Raw genomic sequence first — 20048 nt, 5'->3', positions numbered from 1 at the left:
TACCTACATTTGATATATAGTCATTTCTAATGATAACATATTATTTAACAATTCATGCCTAAACTGAAATTGGTCAATTTAACTTTGAGATACAATTAATTTAACTTTGGAATTAACAGAGTTGGTCAATTTAACTTTGAGATACGTTTAATTTAACTTTGGAATTAAGGGAGTTCCATTATAATGTGTAATGGAGTGTCATTTTGTATTTTTTTAATACAATATTATTTATTAAGGGTTATAGTGATTACCTACTGATGGATGATGGTGGGCTTTGCATGAAAAAATTAAGGGTTATAGTGATTACCTGGGGTTTTGATCCTGTGTCAGGTGGATGAGATTTTGACTGGTTACTAATTTTGTTGGGTTAGTAAAAATAGCATGCCAACATGGTAATAATTTTGTTGGGTTAGTAAAAATAGCATGCCAACATGGTAATAAATTATCTGGAGAACAACTCTAACAAAGTAGCTACACTAGTATGTAAAAGATTGTTTCAAGAATTATATCAAAAGTATATATGAAAAAGCAACAGTAAACTTGAATTTTGGAAACGGAATCAAATCCATAGATAAGAAACAGTTATCCTTGGATGTAAAATATCATGTACAAGGAAGCACACATAATATACAGCGCTTCATGATGCAACGATTGGTCCCATGCACATAAACATGGCTATGTTTGGGTGGAATCCATCAAGCTATGGAAACAAAGGTATTTCTGCTTTGAAAATGCATCTTATATTCCATTATTAGACAACAAAAATTACATCAAGAATTATAGGCTGTGGAACCAAAGCATGAACATGCAAGCCTCCATGATTTAAAATGCCTAAAATTCCATGCAGTCAACAAATTATTTAAACCCGATGAAGGAATGTCCGTGAGTATGTATGGTACCAAACTTGAAAAGTCGATAGTGCATGCAAAGAGTCTCTCTAGGAGCAATAGAACAGGCTGCAGTGTACTAAAACTTTTGGGAATAACATGTTGGCCTCTCATATGCCTATAATGTAACTGCAAAAATATAAATATACTAAACTGGCAATACCAATGACCAAAAAATCATACCTATGTATGATTTCAAGTCAATGAAGATTCAAGAAAGATGGTTTCTAATTTTTGCAGGTTGTTTCCCCATCCATGAATCAATCATGTTCCTTTACTCTGTTCTCAGTTGCATATCCTCATTTGTTGAAGTTTTTCTTCCTGGGCAAACTACTATCATACTTTAGAAGGAGATCATACTGCTTGGCTCAGAAGCTGAACAAAACAAACATTCATGTATTTGAGTAGGGTTTTTTCAACTCTAGCAAGAAGAATGCATTTTAACACATGATATCTCTCAGCTTTCAAAAAGAGTTAAAACCAATTTAAACTGCAGATTGTACAACCCAAGCAGGACACTTGGCATGAAAAAGCGAGCTATAACTCATGGAATTAGACTGTGTCTACATCCCATATTCAAGTGTTCTTGCCTGTATGCTCAATTATGTGCATGGATAAATCACAAAGTGCTTTTCAGTTCTCCTGTCTGAATCAGCAAGCCTTGAAAAAAATTAGGCTGATGAGATATAACATTATAAGAATAAGGCGTTTCCCAACATAGCGCAACTTCTAGAATATATTTAGTTATTTCCAGTGGTAAGATTTAAAAGATTTCCAAGAACTCCTATAATGCTCACAACCAATGCCATGACAAGCATAGCCCACGGGAGAATCTTCTTCCTTAATCCTAAGCTTTCCTCTCGTTAGCAGGAAATATGAAACCTAAAGATAGACCTGTGGTTGCTCCTGTGAACTGAAAAGCTACCCAAATATTGGGAATCAAAGTAGATCCCATGTAAAGAAAAACCAAAACAGTGATAGTCAAGATGACAAACCTCTTGTTGCTCTCAGAGAGGGGCTTCAATCCCTTGAAGACCATGCAATCCATTGTCTGCCGAAGTGAAAAATGGATCACAGGAAAAACAAGCATCAAATGGAGCACATATCCAACCCTAATAATGTTATCAAGAATGGAACTGAAAGGAATTTCAAGGTCTTTGTCAAAATTTGACAAAATATCTGAATCTGTAGATTGCCCAAATAGAAGATAACCTGATATTGCAGTAGATTCGTACACCAACACACACAGCACTGTGGTGATCGTTCCAACCCTGTTCATCTTAGCAGGCGTTCTATCCTGCATTTCGTTATAGATCGGCTGTACATTGAAATGACATATGTATGCATTGGTCATGATTGGGATTACCACGAGAAGATCCAAAATTGCCCTTTTGGACCCAACATCAGGAAGCAGCCGAGGCCTCTCGATCTTGCCTTCTATAAGCGTAACAAAGGCAATAATTGATGACAAAACAACAAAAACAACTGCAACTGCAACAGATGTAGCAGATGTGAATTTCAATGAATCTATCTTTTTAAGAGCACAGAGAGGCGCCATAACAAATACCATTGTGATGAAAACTATCAGTCTCCGAGCGCTCCACCACCCTTCCTTTCCTGTCCATTGATCAAAAAGCCCCTGGTGATGCGAAGATCCGGACATCACATCTCCCATGATAATTAAATAAACAATCATAATCCCTGCATTGTTTACAATAATATAAATCTCTGATAAAACCCTGGCAGAGTGCCCACAAACAGATTCAACAGTTTCACCATATTTAGAAGCTTTCAGGCGAACAGAAAACTCGACCAGCAAATACCCATCAGGATTATCACTGCAAAGCATAATGGCAGACCCAAAACTTTCATTGTTGCAGGCAGTGCCATAATTCCTGCACCAATTACAGTCGTCGCCAGATTGAAAACTGCACTAGGGATACCAGATCCAGACGCCACTTCTGCTATCCCTGATTTTTCTGTTGACAATACGGGTAAAGCATCACTGTCTTCCGAACGCAATGCCTTTGAGGTAACCCCATTGACAGACTTCTTGATCTCTGCCTCGTTGTCCAGCGATATGTCCTGGGTTTGCAGCTCGATGAACGAGTGCTTTATATGGCCCTGCATTGTGTACCTGGTGGAATTGCGAATGCCAAGAACATTGCCCATCAATTCAAATAGTGGTTGCAATTGAGTGATTATTTACTATTTAAACTTGTTTTCAATTGAAATGCAGACTGTGGTGATGCTTTGTTTAATATTGAAACTGAAATTGTTTATAGCATTTGTGAAAAAAATCAGTTGTGTGAGATACTGCAGGGGGTCGCAGGCTCACTGCAACATGTTAGGCTAAAACCATGGATTTATGGTCCATGGAGACCTGCAAAAAGTAATCCCGAGATAAGAAATCTGCAAACCTTCAAACTCCACACTGGCAGTATCCTCTTTTTTGATATCTTGTCGTAAAGCTTGTAACTTTTCCAAAAATGTCGGAGATTCCAGAGTCTTCACCAACTGTTCATACAACTGAAACAGAAAAGAAAATTCATCAGGATCAAGTTGCTGCCAACTTCAGACTAAAAGGTAGTATTCCAAACAACAGTTCTTAGATTTATTCTGCACTCAGTTCCAATGTCAAACTGTCTGGTCTGCTAATTATGGGGCAAGCATTGTAAGTGATTATGGAAAATATCTCCAAATATTATGAATCGATATCTTTAACTCTGATAAATGATTGGTAATGGTCATTATTTAATATTTATCAAAGTTGAAAAATTCAGCTGGGTGAATGAGTTGGTGAGGCCAGAGCGTAAGACCGATTTCGAATCAGCAAAAATTGTTCAAAATAAGGGTTTTCTTTTCCTTATAGACATTTGTACGGGATTTTCCAATTGCCTGCCAATCGGACTGGCCAGGGAGCAAATAACTCACAGGTTACAGAACTAAGTGGCTGTCAGGAAGTTCGACTTGCTGGCAAAGAATCAAACTGGATATGAGTTAAGTTAGCCTGGGAGAGCAATTTTCAAATAGCTTCAGCGAAGAAAATCATACTAGTTCGATAAAATTCATGTTAGCTTTAGATTTTTGATCTAGCATGCCCCAAAAGATTAATTATATAATATGTCAGGAGCACTACAGATAGACTTCCATCATGATAGCAGGCTGACAAATCCCACCCCGGGGCTGCAATAGATTCACTGAAAACATGTAATTGCACAGAGAAAAGCTGGTTTCTTTTAAATCCCAGGGTGGAGAGATCTTGAATAATGTTAATAAATTATACTCTGGAAAAAAGAATAATGTATCAAATTTAATGTTAAACGACAAAAAATCCCAAAACAAAGCCTTGTTTGTCCCTGAGAGAAGCAATATGCCTTTGTGATAGGTTGCTGATCTGATTTATTTCTGGCTTATCTGTTCAGTTGAGGTGTGATGTTAGATTTTCTAACCCCAGCAAATTGATTTAGAGTGCCAATAACTTTTATATGCAGAATTTAATTTTAACAGCATAACCAAATCTGAAATTTATGCGCAGGGAATATTTAATTTAGTTTTAAGCTAATTTTAATTTTCTACAGTGAATGCACATCCCAGGGAAACTCTCTGGTCACTTCTGATTTCGAGGATGGTAGCCGGGGTGAACTGGCCGGTTGCAATTTTTGTAATTTAGTTTTAATCTAATTTTAATTTTCTCCAGTGAATGCACATCCCAAGGAAACTCTCTGGTCACTTCTGATTTTGAGTATGGTAAACGGGGTGAACTGTTCAGTTGCAATTTTTGGCAACCTAACCTAGCCCGGACATTGAATGAGGCCCAATAATATACACAGAGGTAGCCATCCCGGGGACTTGACCCCATGACCTCCTGCTTGTAATGCACAGCACTCAACCACTTGAGTTAACCCACTGGACTAGATTAAAAACTAAACATGCAATACCTTATGTGGGGTTTTGCCCATGCATTCAATTTCCTCTTGTTTTGTTTTGCACTAATTGCCCACTTTTTGTGATATTGATGTGTTAATAAAAGAGAGCTGATTTACAGGTATCATTTCAGGAAGGCATTTGAGTCATTCAATCAATAACGAAGTACATCTCTGTGTCCGCTGTTCCCAGTATTTGAATTTTCGCTGATGCTTGCTATTCTTTAAATGCCATAAACGTTACTTTGTTGGTAACCTGAACAGAGAACACCAACCCAACTATGTGGGTTAAGGAAGAAGGCATTGAGATTCATCTCAGCTGTGGCTGTTCCTATTCCTCCACCTCCAGTTAATGACAAAGAGGAAAGAATGCACCTTGCTGAAGATTATGGATTTACCCAAATTGGGGAGCCTGTTCCTGATAATGTGACATTGAAGCATGTCATTGATACACTACCTCAGGAGGTATCTCGTTGTCTCAGTTGTTTTGACATGTAATTACAAATCCTCTAGACGTGCAAGTTGTGGTGTATTTTAAGGTCACCTAATTCTGCTTTGTAATACCTGGACAGGCATTTGAGATTAACTATTTTAAGGCTTGGAGAACTGTAGTTACATCAGTTACTGCTTATTCACTAGGGATTTATATCATATCAAGAGCACCTTGGTACCTCCTCCCTCTTGCTTGGGCATGGACTGGAACTGCAATCACCGGGGTCAGTTTATTTTTATATATCAAACGATGCTTTCATGACAGTGAGCATGTTAATTTTTGAAAAGAGTTGTACAATTTGGGAATTTTGTCATCATGCCTTTTTTGTTTGTATTCTTCTGCTAATTGTTTTTGTTTGTAGTTCTTTGTGATAGGACATGATTGTGCACACAAGTGCTTTTCAAAAAACAAGATGATAGAGGATATTGTTGGGACGCTGGCCTTCTTACCTCTAATCTATCCATATGAACCATGGCGAATCAAGCATGACAGACATCATGCCAAGACAAACATGTTCTCTCTCTCTCTGTATGTGTGAAGTTTGAACAGAGGGAAATTAGTGAAGCAAATGGTAATTGTTTAATTTGGTTAAAATGCTGACTATAATTCATAACAAATAGTTTCATTTCTTTCTCATTTGCATGTAAGGAAGCAAATTATTATCGAATCTGCTAGTATGCCTGGAGAGGATCTACTTTGGATTTTTTAGACAATGATGAGTCCTTTTAGTTGTTTGTATTTAGCCTACATTCCAGAAAAAGTTACAGTCTATATGATAACTCATCTGAGATTAAATGGACCTGATGCAATTATGTGAGAGTGGAATTCTTACTTGAGTTTATTATTTTTTCTACAATATTAGCCATTGGATAAATAGTTGCTACCAGTTCAGCCTGTAGAATGGTTTGGCATAAACAGTTATTAAATAACAAAAACCTAAGTGAAGAACATATCTGCCAAGCCTCAACTTATGGACAAATATGTATCTAGCATACTCAAACGAAAATAAATATTTGGTGTTTGTGCATTATTCCATGCATGTCGACCTGGAGGCTGGCTCTATATGTGTGTGAGAGAGATTTCCTGCAATCCACCTAGAAAAAGATGAGAAGTGAAGGTTCCTCCTTGACAGCGGATCACTAATTTTACACTTATAGTCCAGTAATGGCACCTTGACAAGAACAGTTACTAATATTTGGATATTGATATGATCTGTGACTAATTTCTTTGCACCTTGACATAAGTTGTGACTCTTTTGTGCCTAGGCTAGGTGAAGACACTGCATGGCACCGATTGCTAAGGGAAAATTATGACTGTTTACCGCTGTCTTTGAGGCCATTGTTTGATGCTGGATTTGGTCCATTACGTCCATGGTTATCAGTTGGTCACTGGTATGCATCTATATTAAAGGACTATCTTAATGGTCTCGGATGTCCATATTACAGTACGATAGGGCATGATGTACCATTTAATTCAAGATGATCTTTGACAAATAAGATTAAATGAATGTAGTTGACGTTTTCTATTTGTTTTTCCTTTGTTATGCTGAGAGCTTCACCTAGGAAGCATGAAAAACGATGAATCCAATCTCGTAACAGCTTTTGTCTGTATCATACTCTATTATACCCACACACATTTTCTGCTTTATGACAGGTTGAATTGCCACTTTGATTTGAACAAATTTAGAGCATATGAAAGAAAGAAAGTTCTTATAAGTTTGACTTGGGTCTTTGCATTCATGGCTATTGGATGGCCACTGATAATATACAAGACAGGAGTTATAGGCTGGTTCAAGTTTTGGCTCATGCCATGGCTTGGATATCACTTTTGGGTAAGCTTCTCTTCTCTCATATTTGTCATCAACTCTATTCAAATGGGCATGTTCGTCTTATGATTTTCTACTGGTTATGTAGTTTATTTAATTTACTGCTTCTGAAATTGTACAAGGATTCGTTAAAGCTTGTGGCATTCTTTGTGTGCCTTTTTCTGACATGAAATTGTGCAGATGAGTACTTTTGCTATGGTCCATCATACAGCACCTCATATACCTTTCAAACATCCCAAACACTAGAATGCTACACAAGCTCAATTAGGTGGAACAGTTCATTGCAGTTATCCACATTGGTGATGCTCAATTTTACTAATTCATCCTTTTTCTATTTTCATTCAATTTGTTTTTCTTCATCTTATTATTTTGTGTGTGTCAGGATAATGAGGCCTTTGCAGATCACTCATATATTTATTTTGCAGGATTGAATTGTTGTGCCATGACATTAATGTTCATATTCCCCATCATATTTCTCAAAGAATTCCAAGCTATAATCTACAGTTAGCTCAGGATTCCCATTATATTACAAAATGAAATCTCATTATATAGGATTTATTAGGGTCATTACAGAGAAAACTAACATAAGTGGAGAGCTGATTCAGAAGGTATGACATGGACTCTGTAGAGTGAATCCCCTAATCTTGTCGAGTGAATCCCATCATATTACAGAATGAAATAGAAGTATAAAGGATTTATCAGAGACATTACAAAGAACGCTATCACAGTGGAGAGCTGCTTCACAAGGCAAGACATGGATTCTGCTTATTCACCACAGAAACTCTTGTTGTTGAAGATGAGAAGCAGCACAAAAGTAAGTCATTCCACAACTACTACAAACTTACAACAATATTAACATCCTGCAAATATTCTCATCTATGAGGAGTTTTGGGGGCCTATAGATTACAAGAGAATAGCAGAAATTCTTCACTAAACATGTTAGTAGCGTACTGATCATCTTGGCGGTTGGAGACAGAACTGAAACCCAGCAGGGGCTTTCTTGTCATAATTGTGAGTACAAAATTTGACTGTCATTTTCTGCATCTTTCTATTTATATAGATTGTTTGAAATGTCTCCTGCACTAGAGGTTCCAATCTCCAAAGCTGTCCAAAAACAGTAGCTGCCACAAGAGATCCCCATGTTAGGGGTTAGTATCTTGAAATTAAGTGAAAATTTATGTCTTAAGATTAAGTAAAAAATTGTGTCTTAAGACTTGCATAAAATCCTGTGTGATTCCAGAACAGAATTAAAAATGTTATACCTGAGAGGTTTGTAATAGCATTAGATATTGCCAGGGCTGTACATACTCCTTTACCACCACCTGACATGTCTTCACCCAGCAACAACTTTGAAAATCTTTCTTTCATCATTTCAACTTCTGCAAACATAAAGCAGTAGAGTCATTAAGGCAAACAAGTTTACTTGCCTGAAATTAGACATACCATCAGGCCAAACAATATGCAGTTACTCATTTGTCACCAAAAATTCAGTGCCTCTGGTTGGTATAGAAAATGGTCAAAATAAAGGGACAGCAGTTCATGGTTAAGCGGTCAAAGCAACCAGACAGCTAGACAGCTAAAATTCCACACAAGGCATATCAATACTATCTAAATACACCTCAAAGTGACAAACTTGAAAACGTATTGTCCATCCCAAGGGACTTGATGAGCAAAGGTGAAGAGTTAATATTTACCAACCAAATAAAAATATAAAATGAGCCAATCTTTGACGAAAAACTGACCACACAGCATCCGGAGTAAAGACATAATTAAAACTTAGAGCAAATCTCTGAGACACGTCATAGGGGAAAAGTATACAGCAGAACCAGAGGCACAGACAAACTGCATAAGATCAGTTTCATTGAAATATATGCATATAGAGCATACGCAAAATACCCTGCAAATAGTTCCAGTGCAAGATAGCCATATGAAATGGTGACAAAATGCATTGAGAGGGATTTCAGGGCAGAGGATGCATATAGATCTCGGATAAATTGCATTACAAACAGTTATAGAAAAAATTATTTGCATTTAAGATGTTTCCATTGCAAGATTTGCAGCAAGTTATTCACTGACTGAACGGAAATCAGTTGGAGAATAAGTTATGCAGAATAAACTTAGAACGGAAAACAGTTGCAGAACAAGGTATGCAGAAAAATTAGGCAAAACTCATATCTAAGGGGGTATGCGCACCGGCTCGCAAAATGGATGAGAGAGAGCTTCATCTCAAGATATGCAGTTGGACAATAGTTAAACTACATCAGACGGCTTGTTCTCTTCAACATGGTTGTTATTGTGTACCCTAGAGCCATCAAGCCTCCAAGCAGACGAACACTAACTTCAAATGCAATATTTGGAGATATGATAAATGGATTATCAGCAACCCATTCCTCAAACATAAGACTGTACTTTCCATCCCTATTCCTCATCCGCAAGTAAGACTGACAAGTCTCTGGATCTTCCCCAGGGGGCAGTAGATGAATGTCATAACTTTCTTCAGTTCTCTCTGTATGATCTCTGCACAATATTTCTTTAATTTGGTCTACTGTGGCAATACGGCTAGACTTTAAACTGTAAGTCGGTGTTTGAAATCCAGAGAAGGGGTTAAATTTGTTCACAATTTTAATATGGGCAGCCTGCAAATCAGGCTCAATGTAGGCCTTATACATAGGATAAACTGTCTCTGATATTTGATAAATGATGTCCGCCGGTGCCTGACCAGACCAATTTATATCCCTCAAAACCCTCTTGACAAGATCAAAGTGAACTCCTCCAGTGACAGACACGCGGAGATCCAAGAAAGGGCGTAACCGTTCGCTCAAAGCATAGATACCTTCAATAATCACAATCCTAGATGATGCAATGTCAATATCCCTGTACCCAGTGCGTTTGCTGAGTTTAAAATCATAGACAGGAACCTTCACAGATTTTCCAGCCTTTAAATCATGAATATTTTGAAGCAGAGTATCATAGTCTGTTAACCTGGGATCATCATAATTTCCGTCGATTACTCGGCTGGAATCGTTGTAATTATCCATGGAAATAGAGATGATGTTCGGCATGAAATTCAAAACCCTCTCAGAGAAGACCGTTTTCCCTGCACCAGAAGGCCCGGCCAATCCCACCAATATAACCCCCCCATTCCTCTGTGTCAGGAGCTGGCACGCCCTGATAAAAATATAGAAACCCTTCTCAAACGACAGACTATCAGGAATCATCGCAATTTCTTATCTGTCGCAGTCCTTCCTCTTCACAAGCTCAACCTGGTTCTTCAAGAGGCCTCCGCCCTTCCTATGGCTCGAACGAATTGAAATATGCGGCGAAGACGATGGTTCTAGAGCTCTCCGCCCATAACAACCTCTGCCCATAACAGAAATGAAGGCCATGTTCCGCCATGTTCCGTCCGTAACTGAAGGATGAACGCCATGACGAGTAACTGAACGAGGATGAAAGTCGCCAGGTGTCAGCGTCTAGTCGTTTCCTCAACAAAGAGGAAGTTCACCAGGTGTCAGCGTCAGAAGGAGAAGGACGACGAAAGGTCCCTTTCAAAGAAAGGCCTATCGGCCTAAACATAAAAAATATTGAAATTGATACTTTTCATTCATTACAAGTGGGTGCTTTGTCTTAGTTGATGCTTTTAAAGATGCTTTTTTCTATGGAAAATTTTCTTTTTATGTCCCCCTGAGTAGGGATGTCACCAAATGGTGCATTGAACTCAATAGGGTACCTATCATGATTATGTTTCCTTGGCACGATCTGGCATGAATGAGAGTCTTTTTACTCCAAAAAACACCCTTTAATGCCTCAAAATGATGGACACGAAGTTGAAGAGGTCTACAACATTCCATCCACAAATAGATGGGGTAAATAAATGCTATATCATTAAAATTCAACTTGGACACCTAAGTTATACTCCCTCTCAAACCATTATACTATATTATTAAAATCAAGCTTGTACACTTAAACTATGCTCCCTATCAAGGCATTATCAAAATCTGTCTACCCCTTCCATTGCAATTTTGGAGCATTCTAATATATATATTTATATAATATATATATATATATATATATATATATATATATATATATCTAAGTTAGATCTATTTTGATTATAAGAATTTATATATTCTCATAGCAATTAAAGATAATAACTTATAAAGATGTCTGCATGGGGTAGCTCAAGTGGCAATGGCCGTGGAAACGAAGTCTCACCGAACCGGAGATCATTGATTTTTGTGCTACCCTCCCCGGAAATGGGGTGAATAACGGACATGTAAAAAAACTCGAAAATGAGAGGGTCCTACCAAGCTTACAAAAAACATAAAGATAATAACTTATAAATATATAATTATTCTATTATTCGTTCAAAGATGAGAGGTTTAAAACTAAACTTTATTCTAAAACTATTTTCAATATAATGTTAAGTTGGGATGATAGGGGTGGCTTGCAAGGGGATTTTCATTAATAACATAGCAAAAGTGAAACATTTTATGCATGGGAATAGGAATGTTATTCAATTTCTTATTCAATAATTAAACATAAACTTACTAGTTATTCCAAAGTATAAAATTAGTAGTGAAAAAGAAAAATCAACCTATAATTATATTATGGATTCTAACATTGAATAAATTCATTTTTCCATGTCTTAAAAGTCATAATCACTAAGTTGACTCCCTATCTAAAAAAGCATAAAAACTTAAAATATAAGAGATCTAAATTAATTGGAAATTTACCATGCAAGTCCTACACTAATTTTACTCTATGTATTTAATTATGTACTGTGTTTAAATTTAGTGTTGAATTCACATTGATGGTTGATCCCATTTCCACTCTATATGCTCTTCTTTTGCTAAATTTGGACTGTGTTGGAATTTAATATTGAATCTTAGATTTGGTCCATTGCTACTTTATGTGTTTTTCTATGGCTAAATTTGGATTATGTTTGCATTTAGTATTAAATCTCACATTTGGTCTTATGGTCACTCTTTATGTTTTTCTTTAGCTAAGTTTGGATAGTAAACCATTAGTCTTTCTTCTCTAGTTGTGGGCAACCCTATGGTTATCATCTATTTTTTTATTTAATGAATTCAATATTTTTTATGGGTGGTGGGTGTTAATACAATAAATATTTTATGTTATTAGGAATGCGAAATTGTATTTGAGTATTTATGAGCAAGTGTAGGAAGTGCATAATTTTTATTCCACTTGTATTATTATGATTTACAATAATTCATTACAACAATATATTTAATATGAGTTTAATATGTCATTTGGATCTATGAATGGGTGCATTATTAATGGTCTCCTTGTATCCCCTCTTCAAATCACCTACCTAACATTAAAAAAATAATTATGAGCTTAACATGTCACTTATATAAAATGTATTTAAATAGAAAAATAACCTTATCAATCAAGATAAACTCAATTGAATATTATATTATTATGTAAAAATAAAGCATAAAATAATAGAAAAAATAACAAATAAATACATTGAAAATAACTTACCTAAAAAACAATTAAAAATAAAAATTATTCAAAGGAGAGTAATTTACACTCGATATGGTCATAAACCGATATAATAATTTTTAATATATTGTCATAAACATATTTAATCATTTTTAAAAAGAATAATTCTGTAAATAAAACTATTTTTTTTAAATTAATTAGAACAATTTACTCAAAAAAAATATTATACGAAAATAAATTATATATTAATTTTTAAAAATTAAATAAAACAATTTACTTAAAAAAATATTACTCAAAAGTAAATTATAAAATATTATAATTAAAATAAATTATAAGTAATTTTGTAGCTAAAAATATTAACAAAATTTTGAAAGTCAATATGTTCTTGGATGGGCCTTAAGTATGCCCTAAAACTGTTTTTGCTTGGCTAAGAGCTTATCTCTCTTGGATGTTATGTTAGACACAAACTTGCGACTTTCATAGAGTCGGATTTGTATAGGATGATGAACTAGGATCCACTTGTCGAAGGTATTGTAATGTTTGTTTATGATTTTATAGATGTTGAAATTTGTACGACGCACATAGGTTCAGTGCAGCTGTCCAAGCAGTGTGAGCAGTGATCAGTGCGCAGTGAACAATGAGTGGTGTGAGCAGAGAAGTGTGAGCAGCGAGCAGTGAACAATGAGCAGTGTGAGAGCGGGGAGCTTTTATGCAGTGGAAGTATCGAGCAGCGAGCAAGAAGCAGCGATAACCTGAACAATAGGGAGCAGTGCGAAGTAATCTTAGCATTTTATGGACCTACATATTTCTCGAAATAGGTTGGACGACAAATGCATTCAAACATGAGAAAGGGACAAGAAATTTCAGAACATGTGGAGACAAATGATTCAGGACAAGTGAAAATTGTCTCATTCGCCAGAGTTGGGAAGTGGGTTTGGGTTAATGCCAAACAATATTGGGGCATTTTAAAACGAAGAGTAGCCCGTCTAAAATTGGAGCAGACAAGGAAAAAATGGTCTAAAAAGGAAAGTACTCGATCCCTTCGCAAGAAGCACTCAAACAAGTCCTCTCTACAAGCACGTGGCAACAAGAAGTCCAGAGGAAAAGTCATTGATGATTCTGCCTTATATAGTCCCACATCCACACCTCTCACCTGGTCATTTGATCTTTATGTGAAAGAATTGTTAAATGCAAAATAAAGGTTGGAGATTTTAGAAGCTAAAGATCAAGAACGAGATCATAAAATTCATATAATAACAACTGAGAACAAGGCTTTAGCAAAAAGCAATAAAGTGTTAAAAAAACAAATGGCTTTGCTACAGGAAGCTCTCCTAATAGGGAAGACAAAATGGCAACACGTGAAGGCGGATGTCAGGGAAAATTTTAAGAACCCCCCTAAATTTATAAATATAATAAATGGGCGAATCTCCATGGTATATAGGAAAAATGGAAGGCGATTTTATCAATAATATGATATGTATATATAATTTTTTGGCGAATCTCTCACCAGGCATGGCGAATATTTACTCAATTATAAAATCTTGTAAGATCTTGGCGAGTCTTTCACTAAATAATAAAACTTTGTAAAGTCCTAGTGAATCTTAGCATAGGCTACATGCTTGTTTAATTCCCCCACTTAAATAGGCTACATTCCAGGTGAATACCATGGGTCAATACCATGTGCCATTCTGGTGAATACCATGGGTCAATACCATGTGCCATTTTTATTTTTATTAGAATATTTTACTCAATTATAAAATCTTGTAAGATCTTGGCGAGTCTTTCACTAAATAATAAAGCTTTGTAAAGTCCTAGTGAATCTTAGCATAGGCTACATGCTGGTTTAATTCCCTCATTTAAATAGGCTACATTCCAAGTGAATACCATGGGTCAATACCATGTGCCATTTTGGTGAATACCATGGGTCAATACCATGTGCCATTTTTATTTTTATTAATTCTAATATTAGGGTTAATAATGGTTTTTTGCATGGTATTAATAACAATCTAGTCCATGGTATTTGTCCCATAGTATTTTGGCCATAGGTTTCACCTAAATATAACTCATTTTTTGAGTGTTCGTAAATATAAGGTGACTTATGGAGTAAATATAAAAAAATGTTTTATTTGTTTACCATACCTCTCGTTTATTTATATTTTTATTAATTTACCATACCTCTTTTACAAATATGGTATTTGGCCCATAGGATTCACTTAAATAAAACCTCTTTCTTGAGCCTTCATAAATAGAACGAGGGTTATGGACTAAATATAAAAAGAGGTTTTATTTATTTACGATACGTCTAGTTTATTTATATTTTTATTTATTTACCATACCTTTTGACTAAGTATAAAAAGACATTTTATTTATTTACCATACCTCCACTTTACTTATATTTTTATTTGTTTACACCCTTACATGTATATAAGGTGACTTATGGAGTAAATATAAAAAATGTTTTATTTATTTACCATACCTCTCTTTTATTTATATTTTTATTAATTTACCATACCTCTTTTATAAATATGGTAATTCGCCCATAGGATTCACTTGAATAAAACCTATTCTTGAAAATGGGCGAATGGATTCACTTAAATAAAACCTATTCTTGAAAATGGGCGAATGGAAGGTTGTAAGTCCTAATTTCAAGGGCTAAATTTACCTTTTTTACCCTCTCCCTTAAAATAAGGTGGGCTATTTGAGGTGATTTGTAAAAATGTACTATGATAGAAAATATTCGCCCACTAAAAATTTAAAACCCCTTAATTTCGCCAAAGGGCGAACATTCGCCCCTAAAATTATCTTTGGCGGATGTGCAAAACATAAAGAAATTTGTAGTGGAAAATACAAAGGTGGTGAATGTGAAATCATCCCAGGATAAAAGGAAAATGATTACCCAAATAAACAACCATGAAGAGAAAGAAAGAGAAGAAACGAAAGGAGATTCCACCAAAGTTTCCAAAACTTAGGCTCAAGTTATTAGCAATTCTGCTGATAAGGAAGGAGAAACAAATATTCAGGTTGACAACATGAAATATAATGAAGGCAAGGAAAGACAAAATAGGGCAGCAAACATAATTATTAAAGGGGTGAAAGACTAGTATAAGAAAAATGAATGTACTCTTGACCTTGCAAGAGCCTTCTTCAAAGACAAGTTGCTATGGCAAGGAAAAATATGCCAAGCATGGAGGGTGGGTAAGTTTAACAGGGAGAGATCCAGGCCCATAAAATTTATCATGCTATCTTGCGTGATAAATATATCATTATAAGCAAGAAACATCTCTTGAGGGGTTCTCGTTTATTCCTAGGAGAAAATTTAACTGTAAAACAATAAGAGGAAAGAAGGGAGGAAATTTTAAATATTAGGGAAACAATAGATGAAGGCAAGAGAGCATGGATTTATAAAGGAAAAGTTGTGATAACGCGATTTGGACCTCCTTCCAAAACAGAGTAGCAATATGGTAATAAAGAAGAGGCAACAAACTCTTCAACAGGAAATCAGAAAGCAAGGTCAGTATGGGAAAGCAGGGAAAAAGACTCAAAGGTGAGTCTTGCATGTCAAAATAAATAGCAATCAAGTCATACCCAGTTTTCCTTAAGATTAGTTTATTGGAGCTGCGGAGGTTACCCATGGAGACGAGGACCTGGGTTAGGGCCTATTGCGGAAGATAGAGACATAATTTGCCTCATAGAAACACATGAGCATGAAGGGTGCAAGACAACTTTGTTTGAAGGATATCGAAAGATGACAGTCTGGAACAAGGCAACAAGGAATCGCAAAGGGCACGGGGGTATCATGGTTTTAGTAAGGGAGAAAGAAGGTCGTCTCATTCAGTTAGAAAAAGAGGACTCAAATAAGCAATTCATTTGGTTTAAAATATCATAAAATGGAAACCACATCAGAATTGTAGCATGTTATTTTGCGTTGCAGGTTTCAAAAATCTATAAAGGTAGAGGGCTTGACCACAAAGATCCATTTGCAACCTTAAAAGTAGATATTGCAACATATTCACAGCTAGGTGAAGTCCTTATATTGGGTGATTTTAATGCTAGGACTGCAAGTGAGCAACTAGCATTCTTTGTTGTAAAGATGATTGTGACCCTATTTGGCTTACAGAAGAGAGTAATCATCAATGGGAAATAATTTTAGAGGACAAGGACTCCAATCTCTTTGGTGAACAATTGCTTACTCTATGTGGAGCCTTTGATTTAGTCATTTGTAATGGCTTGACTAGATGGGAAAATTCCGGCAATTTCACTTGCAATACTTACAATGGAGCAAGTGTAGTAGATTATGTAATTTTTTCACATGGTTTGTGTGAGAAAATGGAGGAAGTTTTGACTGGAGATTAGCTGTGGGAATTAAAATCAGATCCGAAGCCAATTTATTTATGTTTCTCTTGGATTGGAAAGAAATAATTAAAGTCAAAAATTCAGCATGTCCAACAAAATCTCCCACAGGGCAGAATTCTTTTGACCCTAGAAAATTGTAATACCTCCAAAATGACGCTAGAGAGGCTCTTTGAGAAGGAGAAAATCACAATTCGCAACCTCCATAATCATGAATTAACACATTTAATTCAATGCACACTTGCAAAGTGAAAAAGAGCAAAATTTAAGAAGTCTGAAACAAATTGATTTTCGGTTAATGCTTAGTTTTATGAGGAATGCAAAAAGGCAAGCAGAATGTGGAAAGAGTCAAACAAGGATAACATCAAGATCAAAGCTTACAAGCAATTATTAAGCAAGAAAAAGGTTGATTTCATGGTTTCAAGGAGGGAAGAACTAATCTTCCTTGGGAAAAATAATCCCAAATTATTTTGGAAGGAGCTCCAACTGAAAAAAGATACAAACTGGAAATAGTATTACAACTTCTAAATGGTTTGACTATGCAAGACAACTCTATGAGCAGGTTCCCAAGGTTTACCCTCCCCCGTTGGTCAACATTGATACTGAACTCTTCACGGTATAAGAGGTAGAGATGAGTATCAAGAAGTTGGGTGTTGGAAAAGTAAAAGACTTATTTGAACTCCAAGCAGAATATCTAAAGTGGGGCTCAAAGATTCTTGCACCTCACATAGCAAAAATCTTCAACAACATCATACAACAGGGGCTCCCCACAGATTGGACAACTAGTCTGGCAATACCTCTTTTCAAGAGCGGTGACGTCAATAATCCCTACAATTATAGGACCATCATGATAAACCCTTTGTTTGCAAAGCTATTTAAAAGCATGCTAGAAAACAAAATTAGCAAGTGGGTTGAAGAAAGAGATAAGCATGCTAAAGGGAAAGCAGGTTTTCGACCTAAACATTCCACAGTTGATCATTGCATAACTTTAAGGCACATCATTGAAAAAGTTTGGGAGAAAAAAGAAGAAGTCTTTTGTTGCTTTGTTGATTTCAAAAAAGCATTTGACTCGATTCCTAGGGATAAGCTTTGGCATAGAATGGAGGAACTTGGGGTTCCTAAACATTTGAGAGAAGTTGTGCATAGGTTGTATGAAGAGGTGAAAGCCAAAATTATAACTTCAGCGGGCATTTCTAAAAGTTTTAGAAGCGATATCGAGGTTAAGCAAGGTTGTCCATTGTCTCCTACCCTTTTTGGTTTATATATTGACAAGCTTGAGGAGTGGTTAAATTCGCAAGGGGGTGATGGTATATATTTGGACAAGTTTGTTATAAGGATTCTTTTGTATGCAGATGACCTTATTCTGATTGCTAAATCAACTCTTTGTTTGCAAGAGTACTTACTATCCCTTGAGCATTTTTGTAGAAGTGTGGGGACGCAAGTCAATATCAGCAAAAGAAAGTAGTGGTTTTCTTTAAAAAAAGAAAACATAACCAACATAAGTTCTACTTTGAAGGCAACATTCTGAAAGAAGTTGCGGATTACAAATACGTCAGAATTGACTTCAACAAAAATCTAAGCTGGAATGGTTGTAGAAAGGAAAGAACTTTAGGGGGGTTGGGAAGCATTTTATGCTTTTCAAAATAGGTGTAGAGAGGCAGAGTTATGGAACTGGAAAACCACTCAAACTCTTCTTAGGCTTCTAGTGATTCTGGTGATTCTCTATGGTTGTGACTTATGGGCCAACAGTACATCCAACATGCAGTGGAGACAAATTCAGAAAATTCAGAAGCGTTTGATTACAAACAAATTCAAGATTAAAAGTGCAGTTCTTTATGCTATCTTGTTAACCGAAACAGGGATTGATCCTATAGAAGCAATTTCTATGGTGAGAGTCATAAGGTATATGGAAAAAAATGAGCAAATGGAATAGGTTAGATGGCCTAAGGTTGTATTTAATGATAGATTGTGCAAGAGAAAAAAAACTTGGATGCAGCAAAATAACAAATGGTTTAGTAAATGGGGTATTTGCTTGAACGCGCGTATCATAAACAACAAAGAGATAAAAGCTTTTGTTATGGAAAAGTTCCACAAGTGTACGCTGGATAAGGAGATAGGAAGAAAGAAAAAGTACTATATTGAAGTGTTTAATCCCACTCATAGTCATCAACCAAAAGCATACATCGAGGCCAATATCTCTTGGAGAGCCAAAATTCTTATTGCTCAGTTAAGGACTAATTCTCATCAACTTCATTATGAAACAAGGTGCTGGAAAAGGCCAAAAGAAGTGTGGGAGGAAAGAGTATGCTTTTTTTGTTGTCATGAAAAGTGGAAACAGAAAAACATTTCATTTTAGAATGTGAGGTCTTCAAAGACAACAAGGAAAGTTATGCAGATATGTTGACAACTAGCTCTTGGGATAATCTATTGAGCGAGGGGTTTGTCGAGAAGCTGGGAGCATTTATTTTGAAGCTTCACAGAAAAAGGACCAAATACATCAAGAAAATGAAGAAGCAATCTGTCCCATAGGCTATCTTTAGTCTCGTGGACGTTAAAATAATTTCTTTCTTTCTTTTTTCTTACTGCATTATAAACTTTGTTGGCCTCATATTGTCACTATTTAATTTAATTCATTTTTATGTATGTTTTTAGCCAAAAAGTTTTAAATTTCCCTCCAGATATATTTTTCAAACATATATTTAAATTTTGTGCATTGGCAATACTAGGTATATGCAAATCGAATTCATGTAAGTTTGTATCCAACTATCCACGGTTGGATAAACTATTTATATAATAATAGATTAAAATTACAAAAATATATCAAATCTAAATTAATTATATTAAAACAATTATTTATTTATTTTAACTCACATTTTAATTCATTTAATATTTATTATTCTTTAAGTTTAATTTATTAAATATTTTTTTTATTTTTGTATTTTTTATTAATATATATTTTAATTAAATTTTATTTAAAAATAAAATTTATATAATTAAATAATTTATACAATTAAATTTATTTATACATTTAAAAATACAATTTAATTAAAAATTATATTTCTAAATTAAAAAATAAATAAATTAAATTATAATAATTTAAC

General features: G+C 35.4%; 1 protein-coding gene and 2 pseudogenes across 3 annotated transcripts; 1 reads left to right on the top strand and 2 right to left on the bottom strand.

Annotated features, from left to right (window-relative positions):
* Positions 1 to 1287: 1287 nt before the first annotated feature.
* Positions 1288 to 8107, bottom strand: LOC149216713 (amino acid transporter AVT6E pseudogene; annotated as a pseudogene). The gene is made up of 3 exons (XR_016251121.1): positions 8083 to 8107; positions 3308 to 3416; positions 1288 to 3024 (listed from the first exon to the last, which is right to left on the bottom strand). The product of XR_016251121.1 is annotated as an amino acid transporter AVT6E pseudogene (transcript).
* Positions 4657 to 7200, top strand: LOC149216714 (omega-6 fatty acid desaturase, chloroplastic-like). Its single transcript, XM_089390050.1, has 6 exons — positions 4657 to 4979; positions 5078 to 5278; positions 5386 to 5529; positions 5668 to 5834; positions 6572 to 6697; positions 6960 to 7200. Exons 2-6 carry the CDS (start codon positions 5183 to 5185, stop codon positions 7198 to 7200), a joined length of 774 nt encoding a protein of 257 aa, XP_089246176.1. The 5' UTR covers positions 4657 to 4979; positions 5078 to 5182.
* A 67-nt stretch (positions 8108 to 8174) lies between the features above and the next one.
* On the bottom strand, positions 8175 to 10556 carry LOC149216712 (inorganic pyrophosphatase TTM2 pseudogene; annotated as a pseudogene). The gene is made up of 3 exons (XR_016251122.1): positions 9325 to 10556; positions 8394 to 8510; positions 8175 to 8252 (listed from the first exon to the last, which is right to left on the bottom strand). The product of XR_016251122.1 is annotated as an inorganic pyrophosphatase TTM2 pseudogene (transcript).
* Between the last annotated feature and the right edge of the window lie 9492 nt (positions 10557 to 20048).

Source organism: Pinus tabuliformis, chromosome 1_1 (assembly GCF_031772625.1).
Source record: "Pinus tabuliformis cultivar Carrire ecotype Pingquan chromosome 1_1, CPIR1, whole genome shotgun sequence".
Lineage (NCBI taxonomy): Eukaryota > Viridiplantae > Streptophyta > Pinopsida > Pinales > Pinaceae > Pinus > Pinus tabuliformis.
This window is presented reverse-complemented; position numbering and strand designations above follow the sequence as displayed.